The sequence below is a fragment of the Vigna unguiculata genome, unplaced genomic scaffold, assembly GCF_004118075.2.
Source record: "Vigna unguiculata cultivar IT97K-499-35 unplaced genomic scaffold, ASM411807v1 contig_122, whole genome shotgun sequence".
Taxonomy (NCBI): domain Eukaryota; kingdom Viridiplantae; phylum Streptophyta; class Magnoliopsida; order Fabales; family Fabaceae; genus Vigna; species Vigna unguiculata.
Window position 1 is genome coordinate 1,431,311 of NW_021010828.1, and position 21,672 is coordinate 1,452,982.

The following is a 21,672-nucleotide window of genomic DNA, read 5'->3' on the forward strand; positions in this document are numbered from 1 at the left end:
ATTACCAATTTGCCCTTCATTTTCAATATGATTAGAAAATATCATTATATAATTTTATTTGTTGTAGAAAAAATATTAATATGCACAAATGAAAATAACATATTTCATTAAAACAATATTTATAAAATAATGTAATAAAAAAATTTTAAAATTAATAATTACTTTTTAAATTTTATTTTATAACAATTTTAAAATTTTCGTTATGAATTATTATTGTAAAAATAATTTGAAAAGCCAAATTTTTATATCATTTTGATAATTAAGCTTAAAAATGAATTCCGGATATAATTGTTATCTTGATATCACCCTCAAATCATTGCATAACATATATGACTCAAAAATCGAGAAATTTTCATCTTCCTTCCCATTACTCACTGCCGATGTTCATTGGAGGGAGAGGGGATGATGAATTCAAGTGGATGAGAGTGTGAAGTTTGTGTTTTTACTTTAACTGGATTAAAGGTTAAAGAGGATGGATTTAGAGTAAAGTTTGTTAAGGTTTGTGAGTAACTTGATGGATCTGATAGATTAGAAATTATATTTAAATCAAGAAAAAACAAGATTACCAACTTGTCCTTTATTTTGAATATGATTAGAAATTATCATTATATAATTTGATTTGTTGTAGAAAAAATATTAATATGCACAAATGAAAATAACATATTTCATTAAAACAATATTTATAAAATAATATAATAAAAAATTTTTAAAATTAATAATTACTTTTTAAATCTTATTTTATAACAATTTTAAAATTTTCGTTATGAATTATTATTGTAAAAATACTTTCAAAAGCCAAATTTTTATATCATTTTCATAATTAAGCTGAAAAATAAATTGCGGATATAATTGTAATCTTGATATCACCCTCAAATCATTGCATAGCAGATATGACTCAAAAATCGAGGAATTTCCATCTTTCTTCCCATCACTCACTGCCGAAGTTGATTGGGGGGAGAGGGATGATGAATTCAAGTGGATTAGAGTGTGAAGTTTGTGTTGTTACTTTAAGTGGATTAAAGGTCAAAGAGGGTGGATTTAGAGTAAAGTTTGTTAAAGTTTGTGAGTGATTTAATGGATGTGATAGGTTAAAAATTATATTTAAATCAAGGAAAAACAAGATTACCTAATTATCCTTTATTTTAAAAATTATTAAAAATTATCATTGTATAAGTTTGATTTGTGTAAAAAAATATTAATATGTATAAATGAATATAAAATAGTTTATTAAAAAATATTTATAAAATAATGTAATAGAGAATATTATAATTAATAATTACTTTTTAATCCTTATTTTATAACAATTTTCAAATTTTCGTTATTAATTATTTTTGTAAAAATAATTTCAAAAGTCATATTTTTTCATGATTTTTATAATTAAGCTGAAAAATGAATTGCAGATATTATTGTAATCTTGATATCACCTTCAAATCATTGCATAATAGAGATGATTGCAAAATAGAGGAATTTTCATCTTCCTTGACATCTCTCTGTCAAAGTTGATGGGAAGGAGAGGGAGATGATTAATTCAAGTGGATTAGAGTGTAAAGCTTGTCTTTATCACTTTAAGGGGATTAAAGGTGAAAGAGGCTAGATTTAGAGTAAAGTTTGATAAAGTTTGTGAGTGATTTGATGGATGTGATAGATTAGAAATTACATTTAAATCAAGGAAAAACAAGAATACCAAATTGTCCTTTATTTTAACTATGATTAGAAATTATCATTATATAATTTGATTTCTTGTAGAAAAAAATATTAATATGCACAAATGACAATAACATATTACATTAAAACAATATTTATAAAATAATTTAATAAAAAATTTTAAAATTAATAATTACTTTTTAAATCTTATTTTATAACAATTTTAAAATTTTGGTTATGAATTATTATTGTGAAAATAATTTCAAAACCCAAATTTTTATATCATTTTCATAATTAAGCTGAAAAATAAATTGCGGATATAATTGTAATCTTGTTATCACCCTCAAATCATTGCATAACAAATATGACTCAAAAATCGAGGAATTTCTACCTTCCATCCCATCACTCACTGTTGATGTTCATTGGAGGGAGAGGGGATCATGAATTCAAGTGCATTAGGGTGTGAAGTTTGTGTTATTACTTTAAGTGGATTAAAGGTGAAAGAGGGTGGATTTAGAGTAAAGTTTGTTAAAGTTTGTGAGTGATTTGATGGATCTCATAGATTAGAAATTATATTTAAATCAAGGAAAAACAAGAGTACCCACTTGTCCTTTATTTTAAATATTATTAGAAATTATCATTATATAATTTGATTTGTTGTAGAAAAAATATTAATATGCACAAATAAAAATAACATATTTCATTAAAACAATATTTCTAAAATAATGTAATAAAAAATTTTAAAATTAATAATTACTTTTGAAATTTTATTTTATAATAATTTTCAAATTTTCGTTATGAATTATTATTGTAAAAATCATTTCAAAAGCCATATTTTTACATCATTTTCATAATTAAGTTGAAAAATAAATCGTGAACATAATTGTAATCTTGATATCACCCTCAAACCATTGCATAACATAGATGACTGAAAAATAAAGGAATTCCCCTCTTCCTTCCCATCTCTCTCCCTCAATGTTAATTGGAGGAAGAGGGAGAGGATGAATTCAAGTGGATTAGAGTGTGAAGCTTGTTTTGTTCAATTTAAGGGGATTAAAGGTTAAAGTGAGTGGATTTAGAGCACAGTTTATTGAAGTTTGTGAGTGATTCGGTAGATGTGATAGATTAAAAATTATATTTAAATCAAGAAAAAATAAGGTTACCAAATTTTCCTCTATTTATAAAAAAATTTATTAAAAAATTTTGTAACTTATAATTACTTTTTAAACCTTATTTTGTAACAATTTTAAATATTTCAATATTAATTATTTTTGTAAAAATATATTCAAAAGCCATATTTTTATATCATTTTCATAATTAAGCTGAAAAATAAATAACGGACATAACTGTAATCTTGATATCACCCTTAAATCATTGCATAATAGAGATGATTGAAAAATAGTGGAATTTCCATCTTGCTTCCCCTCTCTCGGTCAAGGTTGATTGGAGGGGGAGGGAGGTGATGAATTCAAGTTGATTAGAGTGTGAAGTTTGTGTTGTTCACGTTAAGTGGATTAAAGGTGAAAGATGGTGGATTTAGAGTAAAGTTTGTTAAAGTTTGTGAGTGATTTCATAGATGTGAGAGATTAAAAATTATACTTCAATCAAAAAAACAAGATTACAAAACTTTCCTTTAATTTAAAAAAAAAATTAAAAATTATCATTATTCAAAGTTACAAAATAAGTCCAAAATCAAGAAATTCTGGAAAAGAATAAATCAGGAGCTAAATGCACCCCCAGATTTTATTTGCACACTCCTTCTAAAGTGGACCAACAAAAACCTGTTCTGCACCCCCATTTTTCACTAAGTTGCACCCCTCCTACCACTTAAACCTAACTCACTCAGATCATGCCATGTGGCAATCCTCCACTTATTAAATTAACCAACCAGATAAAGACATGTGTCATGATCTAGCAACTCAAAATTCAGCCAATAACATGTTGCCACGTCATCACCTTCAACCTCCCAAACCCTAGCCTCCATCTCCTTCCATCACCATGGCAGCCGTCGCCGCCATCTCCTTGCCAGCCACCACCAATCTGCAGCAGCGGCGGCGCCACCATCTTCCTCCATCAAATCGCGACCATCTTCTCCGCGTTTTTGAGCCTCCGTTCCAGTAGTTCTGTGCAGCCACCGCGCCACCATGCCATCTCCATCGCAGCTGCAGCAGTGCCGCCACCGTTCTCGCCACCATCGTGCACCATTTCTGCGGCCACCACGCACCACCATCCGCGCGAACCAGCGCCGTCACGCACTCCGCCACGTTCTGCGCAGCAACAGCCACCGCGGGCCACTAGCGCATCTCCATCGCAGCTCCACACACCTGCAGCGTTCCAGCCATGGCAGCCGCATCCAACCTCTGCAGCATCTTCGTCAATCACAGGAACACCAGCACCTCCATCAGTTCGCACCTCCACCACTTGCCGGAAAACACAGAACCTGCATCACCGTGAGCACACAGCAGCCAGAAACAAACCTGCACCTGTTCGCAACACCGTCGCACACCACCAGCGCGAACCTGCGCAGCTCCGTCACGCACAACAGCCTTCACCGGAGAAGAAGACGAACCTGCACCAGTTTGCGTCAACCATTGCAGACGCGAGACAGCTTCACCATCTCTGCAGCAGCTTCAACATCCAACCTGCACCAGTGAAACGCGTGCCAGCAATAACCACCTCGCCTGAAAACGGCAGCAGCAGCCGTCATTGCACCTGCGCAGCCAAGGAAGGAAGGAGGAAGGAGCAGCAAACCCTAATTCTGGAGAGAGAGTACTCTGCGCCTCGTGTTAGCATCTGATAGGACAGTCAAACTGGTCAACTCTAGTCAACTAGTCAGCTCTGGTCAACTGGTCAAAGTCAGCAGTCAACTCTGGTCAAAACTGCAAATATGGTTAAATGAGAGGGACAAAATTGGAAATTGGACAGGAATTAAGTTGCTAATTAATTAAATAAAAATAAAAGATTTTAGCAACTGACAGATGAAGCCCAATGTCCAGTGGAAGCCTATATAAAGAGACTTAAGGGAGCAGAAGCGGGACAACTTACAACTTATAGCTTAGACACTTAAAACTCTCTGGTTTTGGCAGATACCTTCTCCACTACATCTCTCATTCTTTCTTTTATTTTGTTTCCTTCATATCATCATGTATTCCATCAAAGCCATGGAGGGCTAAGCTTTTAGGGTTGATTCCACTGTAATTTCTTAAATGGATTCTGAGGTTAGATGAATTTATGTGTTTGTTATTTTGATTATTGTTGTGGTTTTTGTTTATCTATGTCCTTTGCTTCTTAATCGAATAGAAAATAATGATTTTAAATCTACATGCATGCTAATCATATGAGTTAAAAGGTTTTTAAATTAAATTGAGACTTTACTTTGATTTTGTTTAGAAACTTTCATTTGATTAAATAAGTTTTTGCCAATAATTGAGACTTTAATTTGATTAGAGGTAATTACTTTAACTAAAATTAGTCAAGACTTTACTTTGATTAATTAAGTTTTCTATTTGGTGAAGAAACAAAGGAATAGACATGATTAGACATAGTTAAATTAATTGAGACTGTACTTTGATTGAATTTACTATGGATAATCTAATAATTCTCACTTTTAATTGAGACTGTACTTTGATTAAAAGTGAGGATGCCAACAAATGAATTGAGTCTTTACATTGATTGATTTGTAAATCAACAGCAATAATTAATTTAACAATAATCTAAGATAATCAATGAAGAATCTTATTTAGAAAAAGCAGTGGAATTGACCTATTTACTATTACTGTGTTTACAATCTTCCGTGTCATTTTCTTTGCATATCAAAACCCCCCTATTTTTATAGTTGCTAGTTTTAATTGCATTTTTAAGAATCAAATATTTGAGATCAATTTCGTATTCGTTGTGAGACGACTCAGGGTTATCTTAACCCTAACTATTTTGTTCACTACTAACTGCCAATACTGAAGTTGCTAAAGTAGTGGTAATTTGATCGCCTAACGACAGCGATATCAGTCCGTGAGTGATTCGATGGATGTGATAGATTAAAAATTATATTTAAATCAAGAAAAAACAAGGTTACAAATTTTCCTTTATTTTAAATATGATTAAAATTGTCATTATAAAAGTCTGATTTGTTGTAGAAAAAAAATAATATGTATGAATGAAAATAAAATAATGTATTAAAAAAATATTTATAAAATAATGTATTAAAAAATTTTATAATTAATAACTACTTTTTTAGCCTTCTTTTATAACAATTTAAAAATTTTTGTTATTAATTATTTTTGTAAAAATAATTTCAAAAGCAATATTTTTACATCATTATCATGATTAAGGTGAAAAATAAATAAAGGACATAATTTTAATCTTGATATCACCCTCAAATCATTGCATCACAAAGAGGATTGTAAAATAGAGGAATTTTCATCTTCCTTCACCTCTCTCTGTCAAAGTTGATGGGAAGGAGAGGGTGATGATGAAATCAAGTGGATTAGAGTGTGAAGCTTGTCTTTTTCACTTCAAGGGGATTAAAGGTGAAAGAGGTTGGATTTAAAGTAAAGTTTGATAAAGTGTGTGAGTGATTTGATGGATATGATAGATTATAAATTATATTTAAATCAAGGAAAAACAAGAATACCAAATTGTCCTTTATTTTAAATATGATTAGAAATTACCATTATATAATTCGATTTCTTGTAGAAAAAAATATTAATATGCACAAATGAAAATAACATATTACATTAAAACAATATTTATAAAATAATTTAATAAAAAATTTTAAAATTAATAATTACTTTTTAAATCTTATTTTATAACAATTTTCAAATTTTCGTTATGAATTATTACTGTGAAAATAATTTCAAAACCCAAATTTTTATATCATTTTCATAATTAAGTTGAAAACTAAATTGCGGATATAATTGTAATCTTGTTATCACCCTCAAATCATTGCATAACAAATATGACTCAAAAATCGAGGAATTTCTATCTTCCTTCCCATCACTCACTGCCGAGGTTGATTGGAGGGATAGGGGATCATGAATTCATGTGGATTAGAGTGTGAAGTTTGTGTTGTTACTTTAAGTGGATTAAATGTCAAAGAGGGTGGATTTAGAGTAAAATTTGTTAAAGGTTGTGAGTGATTTAATGGATGTGATAGGTTAAAAATTATATTTAAATCAAGGAAAAACAAGATTACCTAATTACCCTTTATTTTAAAAATTATTAAAAATTATCATTGTATAACTTTGATTTGTGTAGAAAAATTATTAATATGTATAAATGAATATAAAATAGTTTATTAAAAAAATATTTATAAAATAATGTAATAAAAAAATTTTAAAATTAATAATTACTTTTTAAATTTTATTTTATAACAATTTTAAAATTTTCGTTATGAATTATTATTTTGAAAATAATTTCAAAAGCCAAATTTTTATATCATTTTCATAATTAAGCTTAAAAATGAATTGTGGATATAATTGTAATCTTGATATCACCCTCAAATCATTGCATAACAGATATGACTCAAAAATCGAGGAATTTTCATGTAGATGATGAATTCAAGTGGATTAGAGTGTGAAGTTTGTGTTGTTACTTTAACTGGATTAAAGGTGAAAGAGGGTGGATTTAGAGTAAAGTTTGATAAGGTTTGTGAGTGATTTGATGGATATGATAGAATAGAAATTATATTTAAATGAAGAAAAAACAAGATTACCAACTTGTCCTTTATTTTAAATATGATTAGAAATTATCATTATATAATTTGATTTGTTGTAGAAAAAATATTAATATGCACAAATGAAAATAACATATTTCATTAAAACAATATTTATAAAATAATGTAATAAAAAATTTTAAAATTAATAATTACTTTTTAAATTTTAATTTATAACAATTTTCAAATTTTCGTTATGAATTATTATTGTAAGAATAATTTCAAAAGCCAAATTTTTATATCATTTTCATAATTAAGTTGAAAAATGAATTGCAGATATTATTGTAATCTTGATATCACCCTCAAATCATTGCATAACAGATCTGACTCAAAAATCGAGGAATTTCCATCTTCCTTCCCATCACTCTTTGCCGAGTTTGATTGGAGGGCGAGGGGATGATGAATTCAAGTGGATTAGAGTGTGAATTTGTGGTGTTACTTTAAGTGGATTAATGGTGAAAGATGGTGGATTTAGAGTAAAGTTTGTTAAAGTTTGTGAGTGATTTGATGGATGTGATAGGTTAAAAATTATATTTAAATCAGGGAAAAAAAGATTACCAAATTGTCCTTTATTTTAGAAATTATTAAAAATTATCATTGTATAAATTTGATTTGTGTTGAAAAATTATTAATATGTATAAATGAATATAAAATAGTTTATTAAAAAGATATTTATAAAATCATGTAATAAAGAATTTTATAATTAATAATTACCATTTAATCCTTATTTTATAACAATTTTCAAATTTTCGTTATTCATTATTTTTGTAAAAATAATTTCAAAAGCCATATTTTTACATCATTTTCATAATTAAGCTAAAAAATAAATTGCGGACATAATTGTAATCTTGATATCACCTTCAAACCATTGCATAACAGAGATGATTGCAAAATAGAGGAATTTTCATCTTCTTTCACCTCTCTCTCCGTCAAAGTTGATGGGGAGGAGAGGGAGATGATGAATTCAAGTGGATTAGAGTGTGAAGCTTGTCTTTTTCACTTTAAGTGGATTAAAGGTGAAAGAGGTTGGATTTAGAGTAAAGTTTGATAAAGTTTGTGAGTGATTTGATGGATGTGATAGATTAGAAATTATATTTAAATCAAGGAAAAACAAGATTACCAAATTGTCTTTTATTTTAAATATTATTAGAAATTATCATTATATAATTTGATTTGTTGTACAAAAAAATTAATATGCAAAAGTGAAAATAACATATTACATTAAAACAATATTTATAGAATAATCTAATAAAAAATTTTAAAATTAATAATTACTTTTCTAATCTTATTTTATAAGAATTTTAAAATTTTTGTTATGAATTATTATTGTAAAAATAATTTCGAATGCCAAATTTTTATATCATTTTCATAATTAAGCTGAAAAATAAATTGCGAATATAATTGTAATCTTGATATTACCCTCAAATCATTGCATAACAAAGATGACTGAAAAATAGTGGAATTTCCATCTTCCTTCCCCTCTCTCCGTCAAGGTTGGTTGGAAGGAGAGGGAGATGATCAATTCAAGTGGATTAGAGTGTGAATTTTGTGTTGTTCACTTTAAATAGATTAAAGATGAAAAAGGGTGGTTTTAGGGTAAACTTTGTTAAACTTTGTGAGTGATTTGATGGTGCGATAGGGTAAACTTTGTTAAACTTTAGGGTAAAATATTATTATATAAGTTTGATTGATCGTAGAAAAAATATGAAAATGTATAAATGAAAGTAACATATTTTAATAAAAAAATATTTAAAAGATAATGTAATAAAAAAATTTATAATTAAAAATTACTTTTTAAACATTATTTTATACAATTTTCATATTTTCGTTATCTTTACATCATTTTCATAATTATGCTAAAAAATAAATTGCATACATTATTGTAATCTTGATATCACCCTCTAACCATTGCATAACATACATGATTGAAAAATAGAGGAATTTCCCTCTTCCTTCCCTCTCTCCCCCTCATCGTTGATTGGAGGGAGAGGGATAGGATGAATCCAAGTGGATTAGAGTGTAAAGCTTGTCTTGTTCACTTTAAAGGGATTAAAGGTGAAAGTGAGTGGATTTAGAGTAAAGTTTGTTGAAGTTTTTGAGTGATTTGATGGATGTGATAGATTAAAAATTATATTTAAATCATAATTTTTTTTTATCAAATTCTACTTTATTTTAAAAATAATTAAAAATTATCATTATATAAGTTTGAAATTTTTGAGTGATTTTGATGAAGGATTGACCCCAACCAAGGATGCAGGCACATGCTTAAGAAGACTAAGCATGTTTAGAAAGGAAGTTCACTAATCCTTCATCCCTTTCATTTGTGTTTGTTATTTTTGATTCCCTAAGTTGACTTAGTTGAATCAACTTTAGTTGACTTGTTGACCTTTGACTAGGTTTGACATGTTGAATATACTTGATTTTACTTAAGCCAACATGCTAATCTATGTTTATTTGCTTTGTAGGTTAATTAGGAGTAAGAAAGCAATGCTAGGTGGTGCATGGTGATTGGGGAGCATAAATCATGTGGAGGAGAGAGCAAAGCAAAGGCATAAAGCATAAAGTAAAAGGCATAAAACAAGTGTACCTATGTACCTTTGGTCTCCTTTGTTTTCTGCACACTTTGCCCACTTTTTTGAGACATATGAGACATATTCTTTGTCTTCTTTTTGTGCTAGGACAAATTAGCCTTGCACACACCATAGTTAGCTCTTTTGTCTCTCATTTTTGTAACGTTATTTGACCTAGTTTCTAGAAGCTAGGGTTAGGTTTTTGTAGAGACATCCTTAGTTATATTTTATTTGCTTAGAGGCCCCTAAACTCTTCTATATAAGGGGTGCTCCTAGACATGTAAAAGGGTTGAACATTTTAAAGTAAAAACACTCTTATGTTTTAACCATTTGTGAGAGTTTCCTCCGTAGGGAGTGAATACTTTTAAGCCTTATCTTGCAAAGCAAGTGATGACACACATCCACCCATTTTCAAGGTTGTCATGGCTTCTAGCCTAGCCATGTAGTGGCGTGCTTCTCACATTTTTATCATTTCTTTCCTTCCATTATATGTTTTCTTCTTCCTTTAATTGTTCTTAGTTTTCTATGGTTTATGTGCTTTCCATTTCCTTTTTGTTTGAATCAATCCATCATCTTCTTGTTTTGAGCTTTGTGAAAGGAACCTTCACATCTAGATAGCATGCTATCTTAATGTCCAGTAGGGATTTCACTTAGTTTTCTTAATCGACTCACTCCATATTCAATAATCTTAAAAAGAAACAAGATAATCCTTCATCATTTGGTATCTAAAACCTGGGTTATCTTGAATATGGTGTTTTTCATGTGCTAACCTTGTCTTGTAGTAGGTATCTTTGTATGGTTCGAATCCACTTCCATTCCACACAAAAAACAGTGTTAGCAGAAAACTTGACCATTTTAAAACATTAAACTGCACCCGCTCATTGGTCCAAAAATTACATTTTTGGTGTCAAAAGAAAGCTCTTTGAGTCTAGTTTCCAGAAAAAAAAGGACCAACCCATTTGAAGTTCTGTGGAGAAAGTTATGATCAAATTAGTGAGCAAAGGTCAGATCTGCCAAGAATACGTGAATCAGCATTTTCAGGTTCTATTGTGGTAGTTTGGCTACGGTTTTTGCACCTCTTTAAGCTCCTAAATGTGGTTGGATAACATTCTCTGGATGCTTAGTCTTGAACCTCAAATCCATGAGTTTAAATGATAGCTACATGTTTGTGTCTTTGTGTATGTCATGTTGTCTTTAAATGTGCCTAACTTTTGTTACCCTTATAAAGGATGGAACAAGAGCTCATAAAAGGGAGGTGCAAATCCTCCCCCAAATCAAGTCAAGTTTCATCTACAAAGGCTTAAAGAATTTATGGTCAAATTCCCTCCAAGGAGGGGAGGATGATGAAGGATTGACCCCAACCAAGGATGGAGGCACATGCTTAAGAAGACTAAGCATGTTTAGAAAGGAAGTTCACTAATCCTTCATCCCTTTCATTTGTGTTTATTATTTTTGATTCCCTAAGTTGAGTTAGTTGAATCAACTTTTGTTGACTTGTTGACCTTTGACTAGGTTTGACTTGTTGATAATAGTTGAGTTTACTTAAGCCAACATGCTAATCTATGTTTATTTGCTTTGTAGGTTAATTAGGAGTAAGAAAGCAATGCTAGGTGGTTGATGAAGGATTGACCCCAACCAAGGATGGAGGCACATGCTTAAGAAGACTAAGTGTAACATCCCTAAAAGATATTACCTAAAAAAATATTTAACGATATAAAAAGAAGCTTGAAAGTCGCAGCTTTATTAATTTCCCGCCACGGGAATAAATCAAAGTATAATGTTCAATACGTCAATCATTTAATAATTATAAATAATTCCAAAAGTAATTACATGTTCCAACAAAAGTTTAAAACATCGTAAATCCCTAGCTCTAATTCCCAGCTAGTCCCTCTCTCCATCTCGAGTGTTAGCAGCATTACCTGTATCATCAACTGCTCCCGTGTAAAATTACACGATCATCGTCAAACACAGACAGAAAGGGTGAGCTCGACAATAAATATAAAATCACATAAAATTAAATAATAGAAACCACCCACTCTTATTATCATAATTATATCTTGGTTACATTCTCAACATACCCCAAGGTTTTTCAACCACTAGCATACAACAAAGTTAGTCATGGACTCAGGATTCCTGATGCTCACACGAACCTGCCCGCTCGTGGTCCTGCCTCTACGAACCTCCCCACTCGTAGTCCTACTCTACGGACCTACCCGCCCGTAGTCCAACACATGTGATTCATAAGCTACGTACCTCCCCGCACGCAGCATCTCTCAACTGTGAGCACTGAACATACGAACCTACCTCGCTCGTATCCCCACAGGAGAGTAATCGAGTATGAACCTCCTCGCTCATACCATCACATGTTATCCACCATCAATGAACCTACCCGCTCATGGCACAACATCTCCTGATCCACGTTTCATCAAAGCGTACAACCAATACACACAAACTGCACTAAATTCGCTTGGGCTAGAAGCCTTAGCTTAAGCGATCAGGCCTGTCTCGCTTAGGCTAAGCTTCCTCGCTTGAGCGAGCGTGCTGCCAGGGTTCACGTGCAAAGGCTCGCTTAGGCGAGATGGCCTCGCCTGGGCGAAATCTCTGCTTCGCTCAACACAAAACACTCACCTAGGCGACGAAATATTAGAACACACCCTCCTTAGTTGTGATTTCTCACTCAAGCGAGTACCTCTCGCCTGAGCGAGGTAGTCTGTCGCTCAAAACATGGGTTCCTCGCCTGAGCGAGATGTGTAGACACACCCCAAAACTTCGTTTCTGCTATTCTCGCCTAGGCGAGCCTAGTTAGCTCGAGCGGGAATAGCAAATATTCTCCCTGTCATGCGCGCAGAAACCTACACCCAAAAGCCCTAAAACCCCATTAAACTATGTCCAACAATACATCATATGATTCAACATTTTGTGCATGAATTGAACATCAAATTGGTCACTCTAATTGTGAAAACAGACCCTCAACACAACAGTACAGTAAATTCCCATAATTCCCATACAATGCATACAAATTGACCAAACCCGCATAGCAACCATTTCACCACTGATTCATACCATAAGAAGCACAAAAATTCATGATCAAACCAAATCATACATACAATCTCAGAGTATACGAAATTCATAAACAGAAAAACACACAAAGGAACTCCCCTAACCTGGAAATCCTTACTTCTAGTGGTTGCTCAACTTTGGCTTTGTGGTACCCAAAACCTTTTATTTTCTCTCCAAAATAAAATGCAGTTTTACTCACAATTCCCAACTCACCTTTTTCCCTCAAGTTCGTGCTCCTTCCCTCTCTCACGATTTTCAGTCTCCAAAACCCTCTAATTGCTTTGTTTTTACCCTTTTATATGACCCCTAATTGTGACTAATAAAAAGGAAACGAAAATTAGACTTAGTGATGCTTTGATTGCTACTCAAGGCCCATTACTTAGTGACTTTTCAGCCCCTCTTGGATGCCTTTTCTACTAGGGTTTTCTATGCCCTTTCACATGCAACCCACAATGATATTTAGCAAAAATAAAGGGATTAATTTCGTTTTAAACAGGATTTGAACACACACCCCTGAAATTCCAAGATCAAAGCATAACCAATTTAACCAAGTCATGTTCGTGTTAATTCCTCAAATTCTATAAGTATGTTATCACTAACATAATCCTACATATTAAAATTAATATAACTCAAAGAACACACAAATAGCATACCTAGGACTTGAACCCAAGTCCTTTCACACAATCAAGTACTCTCAACCACTTGAGCTAGTAGTTTTCCACATACAACAATTAGCATTAAATGCCATAAAGGCTTCTACTAATTACTAATTTAATTATTTAAATTTCCCGGGTTTTACATTCCCCCCACCTTTAAAGATTTTCGTCCTCGAAAATTGCACTTACCAGGAAAAAAGTGTGGGTAAGATTGCCTCATGCTATCCTCCATCTCCCAAGTCATCTCCTGAGTGATTGCATCCCAGAGGACCTTCAATGTCTTTATTTCATTTCCTCGCAGCTTTTTCACTTGCGAGTCAAGGATCCGCACCGGTCCAGCGTTCACCGTCAACTCTTCCCTGATATGAATATCATCTGACTCTAGTACGTGGGATGGATCTGCTATGTATTTTCGCAATTGAGACACGTGAAACACATGCAGATTCGCCAAGTGCGGTGGCAGGGCAATTTCATAGGCTACAACACCAATCCTTCTCAGTATCTGATAGGGCGCAACAAACCTCAGAGTTAACTTTCTTGATTTGATAGCCCTTCGTATTCCTGCCATCGGTGTTACTCGGAGGAACACATGATCCCCAGCTTCAAATTCTAAAGGCCTCCTCCTCTTGTCCGCATAGGACTTTTGCCTGCTCTGAGTTGCCTTCATTCTCTCCCGAATAGCTTTGACCTTCTCAGTAGTTGTTGTAAGAACTTTGGACCCAACTAAGCATGTTTAGAAAGGAAGTTCACTAATCCTTCATCCCTTTCATTTGTGTTTGTTATTTTCGATTCCCAAACTTGACTTAGTTGAATCAACTTTAGTTGACTTGTTGACCTTTGACTAGGTTTGACTTGTTGATTATAGTTGACTTGACTTAAGCCAACATACTAATCTATGTTTATTTGCTTTTTAGGTTAATTAGGAGTAAGAAAGCAATGCTAGGTGGCGCATGGTGATTGGGGAGCATAAATGATGTGGAGGAGAGAGTAAAGCAAAGGCATAAAGCATAAAGTAAAAAGCATGAAGCAAGTGTACCTATATACCTTTGGTCTCCTTTGTTTTTAGCACACTTTGGTCACTTTTTGGAGACATATGAGACACATTCTTTGTCTCCTTTTGTGCTAGAACGAAATTAGCCTTGCACACACCATAGTTAGCTCTTTTGTCTCTCATTTTTTGTAACCTTATTTGACCTAGTTTCTAGAAGCTAGGGTTAGGCTTTTGTGGAGACATCCTTACGTATCTTTTATTTGCTTAGAGGCCCCTAAACTTTTCTATATAAGGGGTGCTCCTAGACATGTAAAAGGGTTGAACATTTGGAAGTAAAAACACTCTTGTGTCACAACCATTTGTGAGAGTTTCCTCCCTTGGGAGTGAATACTTTTAAGCCTTATCTTGCATAGCAAATGGCGGCACACACCCACTCATCTTCAGGGTTGCCATGTGATGAAGATGTGACCACCTCATCAAGTTCCAAGGAGGCCAACCCTAGGAGGATCACTAGGAGCATGACAAAAGGGAAGGCATTATCCTCTCTATCTTTATTTTGCATTTCTTTAGTTTCAATTTCTTGAAGTTCGTTGTGGTTGACTATTTTGAGTTGACTTGTTGACCTTGACTTAAGGGTGGACTTGTTGACCCAAGATTAGCTTAACCTTAAACCAACATGCTATTAAATTCCTTAATTTACTTTTTGTAGGAATAAGAAAGGAGGAGGACTACATGGGAGACACTTGGCATCCTAAGGAAGAGAGAGAAGGAACAAGACTTTCTAGAAGCATCTAGAAAGGGGAGGCCCACATGTCTTGGACACCAGGTCTTCTAGAATGTTCTAGAACCCTCCTTTGGGAGCCTTGGCCATGAAGACTTGCAACCTAGGAGACTTGGACGAAATTTCTCCCATACCCTATGTTGACCTACTTTATAGAACATGCTAGGTTTCTTTTGTAACCTTCTACTTTGTTGTTTTCCTAAGGGCCCCCTAGACTTGTCTATTTAAGGGGACCTCTAACACTTGTAGAAGGGTTGAACATTTTGGAGAAATTATACACTTTGTGTTTCAACCTTTTGTGAGAGCATTCCTCCTTAGGGAGTGGATTTCTTTCAAGCCTTATCTTGCCTTGGCAAGTGTCGACATACACCACTCATCTTCAAGGTTGCCATGGCTTCTGCTAGCCTAGCCTTGTAGTGGCGTGAATTCTCCATTCCTCCCCTTTCCCTTACTTTTCATTTTATGTTTCTTTACTCTTCTTGGTTTATATTGTTTCTATTATATGTTTTCCCTTTTGATTTCATACTCTCCATCAATCCATTCTCTTCCTCTTTGGAACCTTGGAAAGGAACCTTCCCATCTAGATAGCTTGCTATCTTAATGTCCAGTGGGGATTTCCTTGGTTTTCTTAATCAATCATCACCATATTCATTAATCTTCTAAAAGGAACAGGATAATCCTACATCATTTGGTATCAGAGCCTGGTTGTCCTTGAATATGGTGTTTTCATGTTCTAACCTTGTCTTGTGTAGCTATCTTTGAATGGTCAACATAAAAACAATGCTGGCAGAAACTATTCACGATTTTAAAAGATTAAACTGCACCTGCTCAGTGGTCCAAAAATTACGTTCTTGATGTCAAAATAAAGCTCTGTTAGTCTAGTTTTTAACAAAAAAAGAACCAATGCATTTGGAGTTCTGTGGAGAGAGTTATGATTAAAATATTGAGGAAAGGTCAGAACTGCCGAGATCACCGCGAATCAACGTTTTTCAAGTTATGTTGGGCAGTTTTGGCTACTGTTTTTGTTACTCTTCTTACTCCTAAATGTTGTTGGATAACATGTCTTTGTGTGCTTAATCATTTACCTTCATTTCCAAAAGTTTAAATGCATGATAGCTACATGTTTGAGTCTTTAAATGTGCCTAACTTTTGCTTGAGTCATATGTCATATGTTAGCTTGAAGTTTTCTTGTTCTTGTTATTCTAAGTATTTGAATATTGCATTCACCTTATGTCTTGTTTGATGTATGCTCCTTGAACTTGATTTTTGGCCTAAAAATTTGGGAACTAAGTGTCCAAGCCACCCAAAACACCTTTCTCATCATTTTGTGAAACTAGTTTTTGAAAGAAGAAAAATTTTGGTACACTTTTACAATCTTACAGAGAGAAATATGGCTCTTTGATGAACCAAAATTGTGTTTCCACTAAGTGTTATGCTACTAGTTTTCATATTTGGGTGTTGGGTGATATTGGCTAATTAGTTCCATGTTTGATGAAGGCGTGACCACCTCCTTAGAAGCTCCCCCAAGAAGGATCACTAGAAGCATGTCTAGAGGGGAGTCTTCTATTCCATCACCTTTATCTTTGTTTTGCATTACTTTAGTTTGAATTCCCTAAGTTGGTTTCTAGTTGACTTATTTTGGTTGACTTGGTTGACTTTGATCCAAAGTTGACCTTTGACCAAGATTAGATTAACTTAAACCAACATGTTAATCCTTGTTTGTCTTGTTTTATAGGTAATTAAGAGAAAGTAGAGCATGGCTAGGTGGCACTTGGTGATTGGAGCACTTGGATGAAGTGGAAGAGAGAGGAAAGCAAAAAGCATAAAGCAAAAATAAAAGTAGACATGTACCTTGTCTCCTTTTGCCTTTGTGGTTTATGCCTTAGAAGGTCACTTGGTCTCCTTCCTCTTTTGGCCTAGAATCCTCATGGGAATGCCTCCACCAATCATCTCCCTTCACTTGGACAAGACTCACTCTCACATTAGGTTTAGGGTTTGCTAGTTAATCCTTTTTCATGTTTTTGTATTTGCTAAAGGACCCCTATCAACTCCTATTTAAAGGGTGCTCCTTGTCTTGTAAAAGGGTTGATCATTTTGTTATAAACTTTGTGCATTCAATCACCAATTTTCGTGAGCTCTCCTTCCTAGAAGTGAATTCACCTTTGCCTTATCTTGCTTGCAAGTGGCGGCACCATCACTCATCTCTAGGGTTTTGTTGGCTTAGATCCCCCCTATGAGTGGCGTGTTTCTTCCATTCTTCATCTTCTATGCTTTCCATTTTTAATTTTTCTTCTTTCATTTTGCTCTTTAAGTGTTGTTATTGCCGTGTGTGTTTAAGCTTGAATCCAACTCTCTTCTTCCTTTCATGAGCTTGAGAAATGAACCTTCACATCTAGATAACATGCCATCTTAAAGTCCAGTGGGAATTTTCAAAAAGCTTTCTTAAACAACTTCACCATATTCATAACTCTAAAAGGAAACAAGATAATCCTTCATCATTGCTTAAAACTTGGTAATGATCTTTCTTGGTATATGCATGATTTGAGACTTGGTGATGCATAGTTCAAGTATTTTTCCAATAGAGTCTTTTCATGTGCTTTTCTTGCTTGTTTTGATTTAAAGTTTTCTTTGTTTTGTCTTAGTAGTCTTCTTCCTTTGCTTTCCTTTGAGTGTAGTGGCCAAGCCACTTGAACTTGTCTTGAAAAGGTTTCCAAAAACTTTGAAAGCATTTCACTCCTTTTTGGTGGATTTGAGTGTAGCCTTGCCTTGTTGCTTTGGGGGAGAGTGATCAAAACACTTGGGTTGTTTATTTTGACCACACTTGGTCACAAGTTTCTTATCATTTATTAACAAACTTCTTTACTTGTCTCGAATTTTTGGAGTTGTTTTATAGGAAAACATGGATTTGAGTCCGGTTTTGGAGGATGTAAGAGAGGGAGAAGGTTCGGCTTCTCCATACTCACCTCAAGTGGTGACTCCCGTGGCACATCAAGGGACCATCATTGATGTCACTAGCCTCCTCGAACAAATGGAGCTTAAAAGGCAAGAAGATAGGGAACAACAAGAGAGAGCCTTTCAAATGTTCATGCAACAACAAATGCAACAAATACAACAAGTGCAACAACAAATTCAACAAGTGCAACAACAACAACAACAAATCCAACCAAGAGAGGAAAGAAGGGCAAGGAGGTGATCTCCTTCCGTGGACTCCTATGGAAGTGAAGAAAGAAGAAGAAGGCCCGAATGGGGTGGAGAAAGAAGGCACCAAGTGCAACATCAAAGGCAACCTCCTCCCATCAAAATCCCAAAGTGCAAAGGAGAACATGACCCCAATGCTTACATGGAGTGGGAACACAAAGTGGATCAAAGTTTTAGCATTCATAGAGTTAGTGATCAAGAGCAAGTAGACTTGGTAGTTTTAGAGTTTGAAGAGTATGCCATGACTTGGTGGCATCAAATTTGTATGGACAATTATAACCAAGAGCCACCCGCGGCTTCTTGGATGAACATTAAAGTTAAAATGCGCGAATGTTTTATACCTTCCTATCATAGGATGAAGACTCTTTTGAAGCTCCAAAGGCTTCAACAAGGGTCTATGTGTGTGGAAGAATATTTCAAATTGATGGAGTCCATGCTCTTAAAGGTAGGACTCTATGATGAGCATGAAGAAGAGAAAGTCACTAGGCTTGTGAGTGGTCTAAGGAGGGAAATTCAAGATGTAGTTAATAAAAAAATATTTAAAAGATAATGCAATAAAAAAATTTATAATTAAAAATTCCTTTTTAAACCTTATTTTATAACAATTTTCAAATTTTCGTTATTAATTATTTTTGTAAAAATAATTTCAAAAGCCATATTTTTACATCATTTTCATAATTAAGCTAAAAAAATAAATTGCGGACATAATTGTAATCTTGATATCAGCCTTAAACCAAAACATAACAAAGTTGATTTAAAAATAAAAGAATATCTCTCTTCCTTCCCCTCTCTCCCTCAAGGTTGATGGGATGGAGAGGGATAGGGATGTCAAAAAAATCCGTACCCCTTGGTATCCGCGGATAAAACCCGTAACGGGTAGGAAATGGATTTTAAAAATGGATACCCGCTACCTGCGGGTACGGATATTTTTGATACCCACATGTTAACGGGGCGGGTACGAGTATCATAGTATCCGTACCCGTGGATACCCGTACCCGCTAAACTTTAATTCAACAAAGTACCCTCATATATATATATATATATATATATATATATATATATGTATATATATATTAGTAAAAAGTATTCTAGCCTCATTTTTTTCTAAGTTGAAAATCTTGTCTTCATTCTTCAAATTTCAAGTATTGATACGTTGTCTTCTTCCAAGTACACCCTTGACATTCTTATCTTTCCTTTATTTGAAATTGGGCATATACATCAAATCCAAGATAGACAATGACGTCTATGATATGCTTGTTGTCAAATGATGGAATCAAAATAAGAATACTTGGCACATGGCAATTGAGGTTTATTATTTGTTTATTTTGTTTATTTTTTAGGAATCAATTGGAAAAATTGGACTTTTTGATCTAAACATTAATTAAAGAACTTTCATTTTGTTGAACGTCATTTTATATTTACTTTTATAATTATTTGGACTTGTATGAACTTGAGTTTCTTTGAACTTTATTTAAAATTTATGACAGTGATGTATTTTATTTTATTTTATTTGAATTTATGATTAAATATTTGTTTTTTAAATAATTTTGTAAATACCCGTGGGTATCCGTGGATACCCGCGGATATGAAAAAAATAGACGGGTACCCGCATAATGGATACCCGACGGATATGGGTATGGGTACGGGGCAGATATTTATCCAGCGGGTAGGGTACGGGGGAGCTACTACCCGTATCCTACCCGCCCCGTTGACATCCCTAGAGAGGGAGAGGATGACATCAAGTTGATTAGAGTATGAAGTTTGTGTTATTCACTTTAAGTGGATTAAAGGTGAAAGTGGGTGCATTAAGAGTAAAGTTTGTGAAAGTTTGTGAGTAATTTGATAGATGTGATAGATTAAAACTTATATTTAAATCATAAAAAACAAGATTACCAAATTGTACTTTATTTTAAAAATAATTAAAAATTATTATTATATAAGTTTGACTTATCGTAGAAGAAATATGAAAATGTATAAATGAAAATATCATATTTTAATAAAAAAATATTTAAAAGATAATGTAATAGAAAATTTTATAATTGAAAATTACTTTTTAAACCTTATTTTATAACAATTTTCAAATTTTCGTGATTAATTATTTTTGTAAAAATAATTTGAAGAGTCATATTTTTACATCACTTTCATAATTAAGCTGAAAAATAAATCGCGGACATCATTGTAATCTTCATATCACCTTCAAACCAAGACATAATGTAACATCCCGTTAGGATATAACGGTTATATAAATGAAATGAAGAAAAATAAAATACTCAGCGCATTTAATAATACCTCGTTTTCCCAAAGCGCGGGAAAACTCAAATTTTATTAAACGATCGAATAAAGTTTATTAACATCTACTACAAAACCAAAATCATAATGTTATAAAATCACCCATCAGGGTTTACAACTATTTTCAAAAGTAGTAAATAAATGTAAGAGTTTCCCAAGTCGAACCCCTCTCCGCGACTAAGTTGCACCTGAGCCACCTGCATCATCAACATCTGCTCCCGTGTACTACGTACAAGATCATCGCCAAACACACGCAGATAGGGTGAGCTTAGCAGATAAATCATATATACAAGGCTACAAACATATATATCAACAAACACACGTATCACAGTACTTAACTTAACTTCCAATATTGTTCTACACTTTTATTCCGACTATCTGACCCTCAAATCGGGTTATTCGTATTCTACATCGTTTAAGGATTACTTGAAGGTGACTTGCTGCCTCACCTATCGGCCACAACCGATAGAGCATGTGCATGAAAACATGCTACGGATCATACACCGCAACGCCAGGTAGAGTTCCCATATACGAACATAGTCCGTATCGTCCCAAGACTACCAAACTCGTCAGCCAACAACTGAGGAGGGCAATCTATCTAGACCCATCTGTACTGGCCACAACCAGTACACTCACAACTCAAGAGATGCTATTCCGAGCCACAACTCGAGGAATACCACGTGTTTAACCCCTATCCCGAGCCACAACTCAAGGGATACGTTCCGAGCCACAACTCAATACAACAACACTCCATTTGAATTCCCTATCATGAA

The 21,672-nt window shown here is 33.6% G+C and overlaps 1 protein-coding gene across 1 annotated transcript; it reads right to left on the reverse strand.

The window, feature by feature from the left end:
* Positions 1-13,779: 13,779 nt before the first annotated feature.
* LOC114171162 lies at positions 13,780-14,307 on the reverse strand. Its single transcript, XM_028056369.1, has one exon. It carries the CDS (start codon positions 14,305-14,307, stop codon positions 13,780-13,782), a length of 528 nt encoding a protein of 175 aa, XP_027912170.1.
* Positions 14,308-21,672: the final 7,365 nt, after the last annotated feature.

Excerpts from the sequence above, each read along its gene's own strand:
- LOC114171162 (XM_028056369.1), bottom strand. The coding sequence starts at position 14,307 with ATGAAGGCAACTCAGAGCAGGCAAAAGTCCTATGCGGACAAGAGGAGG.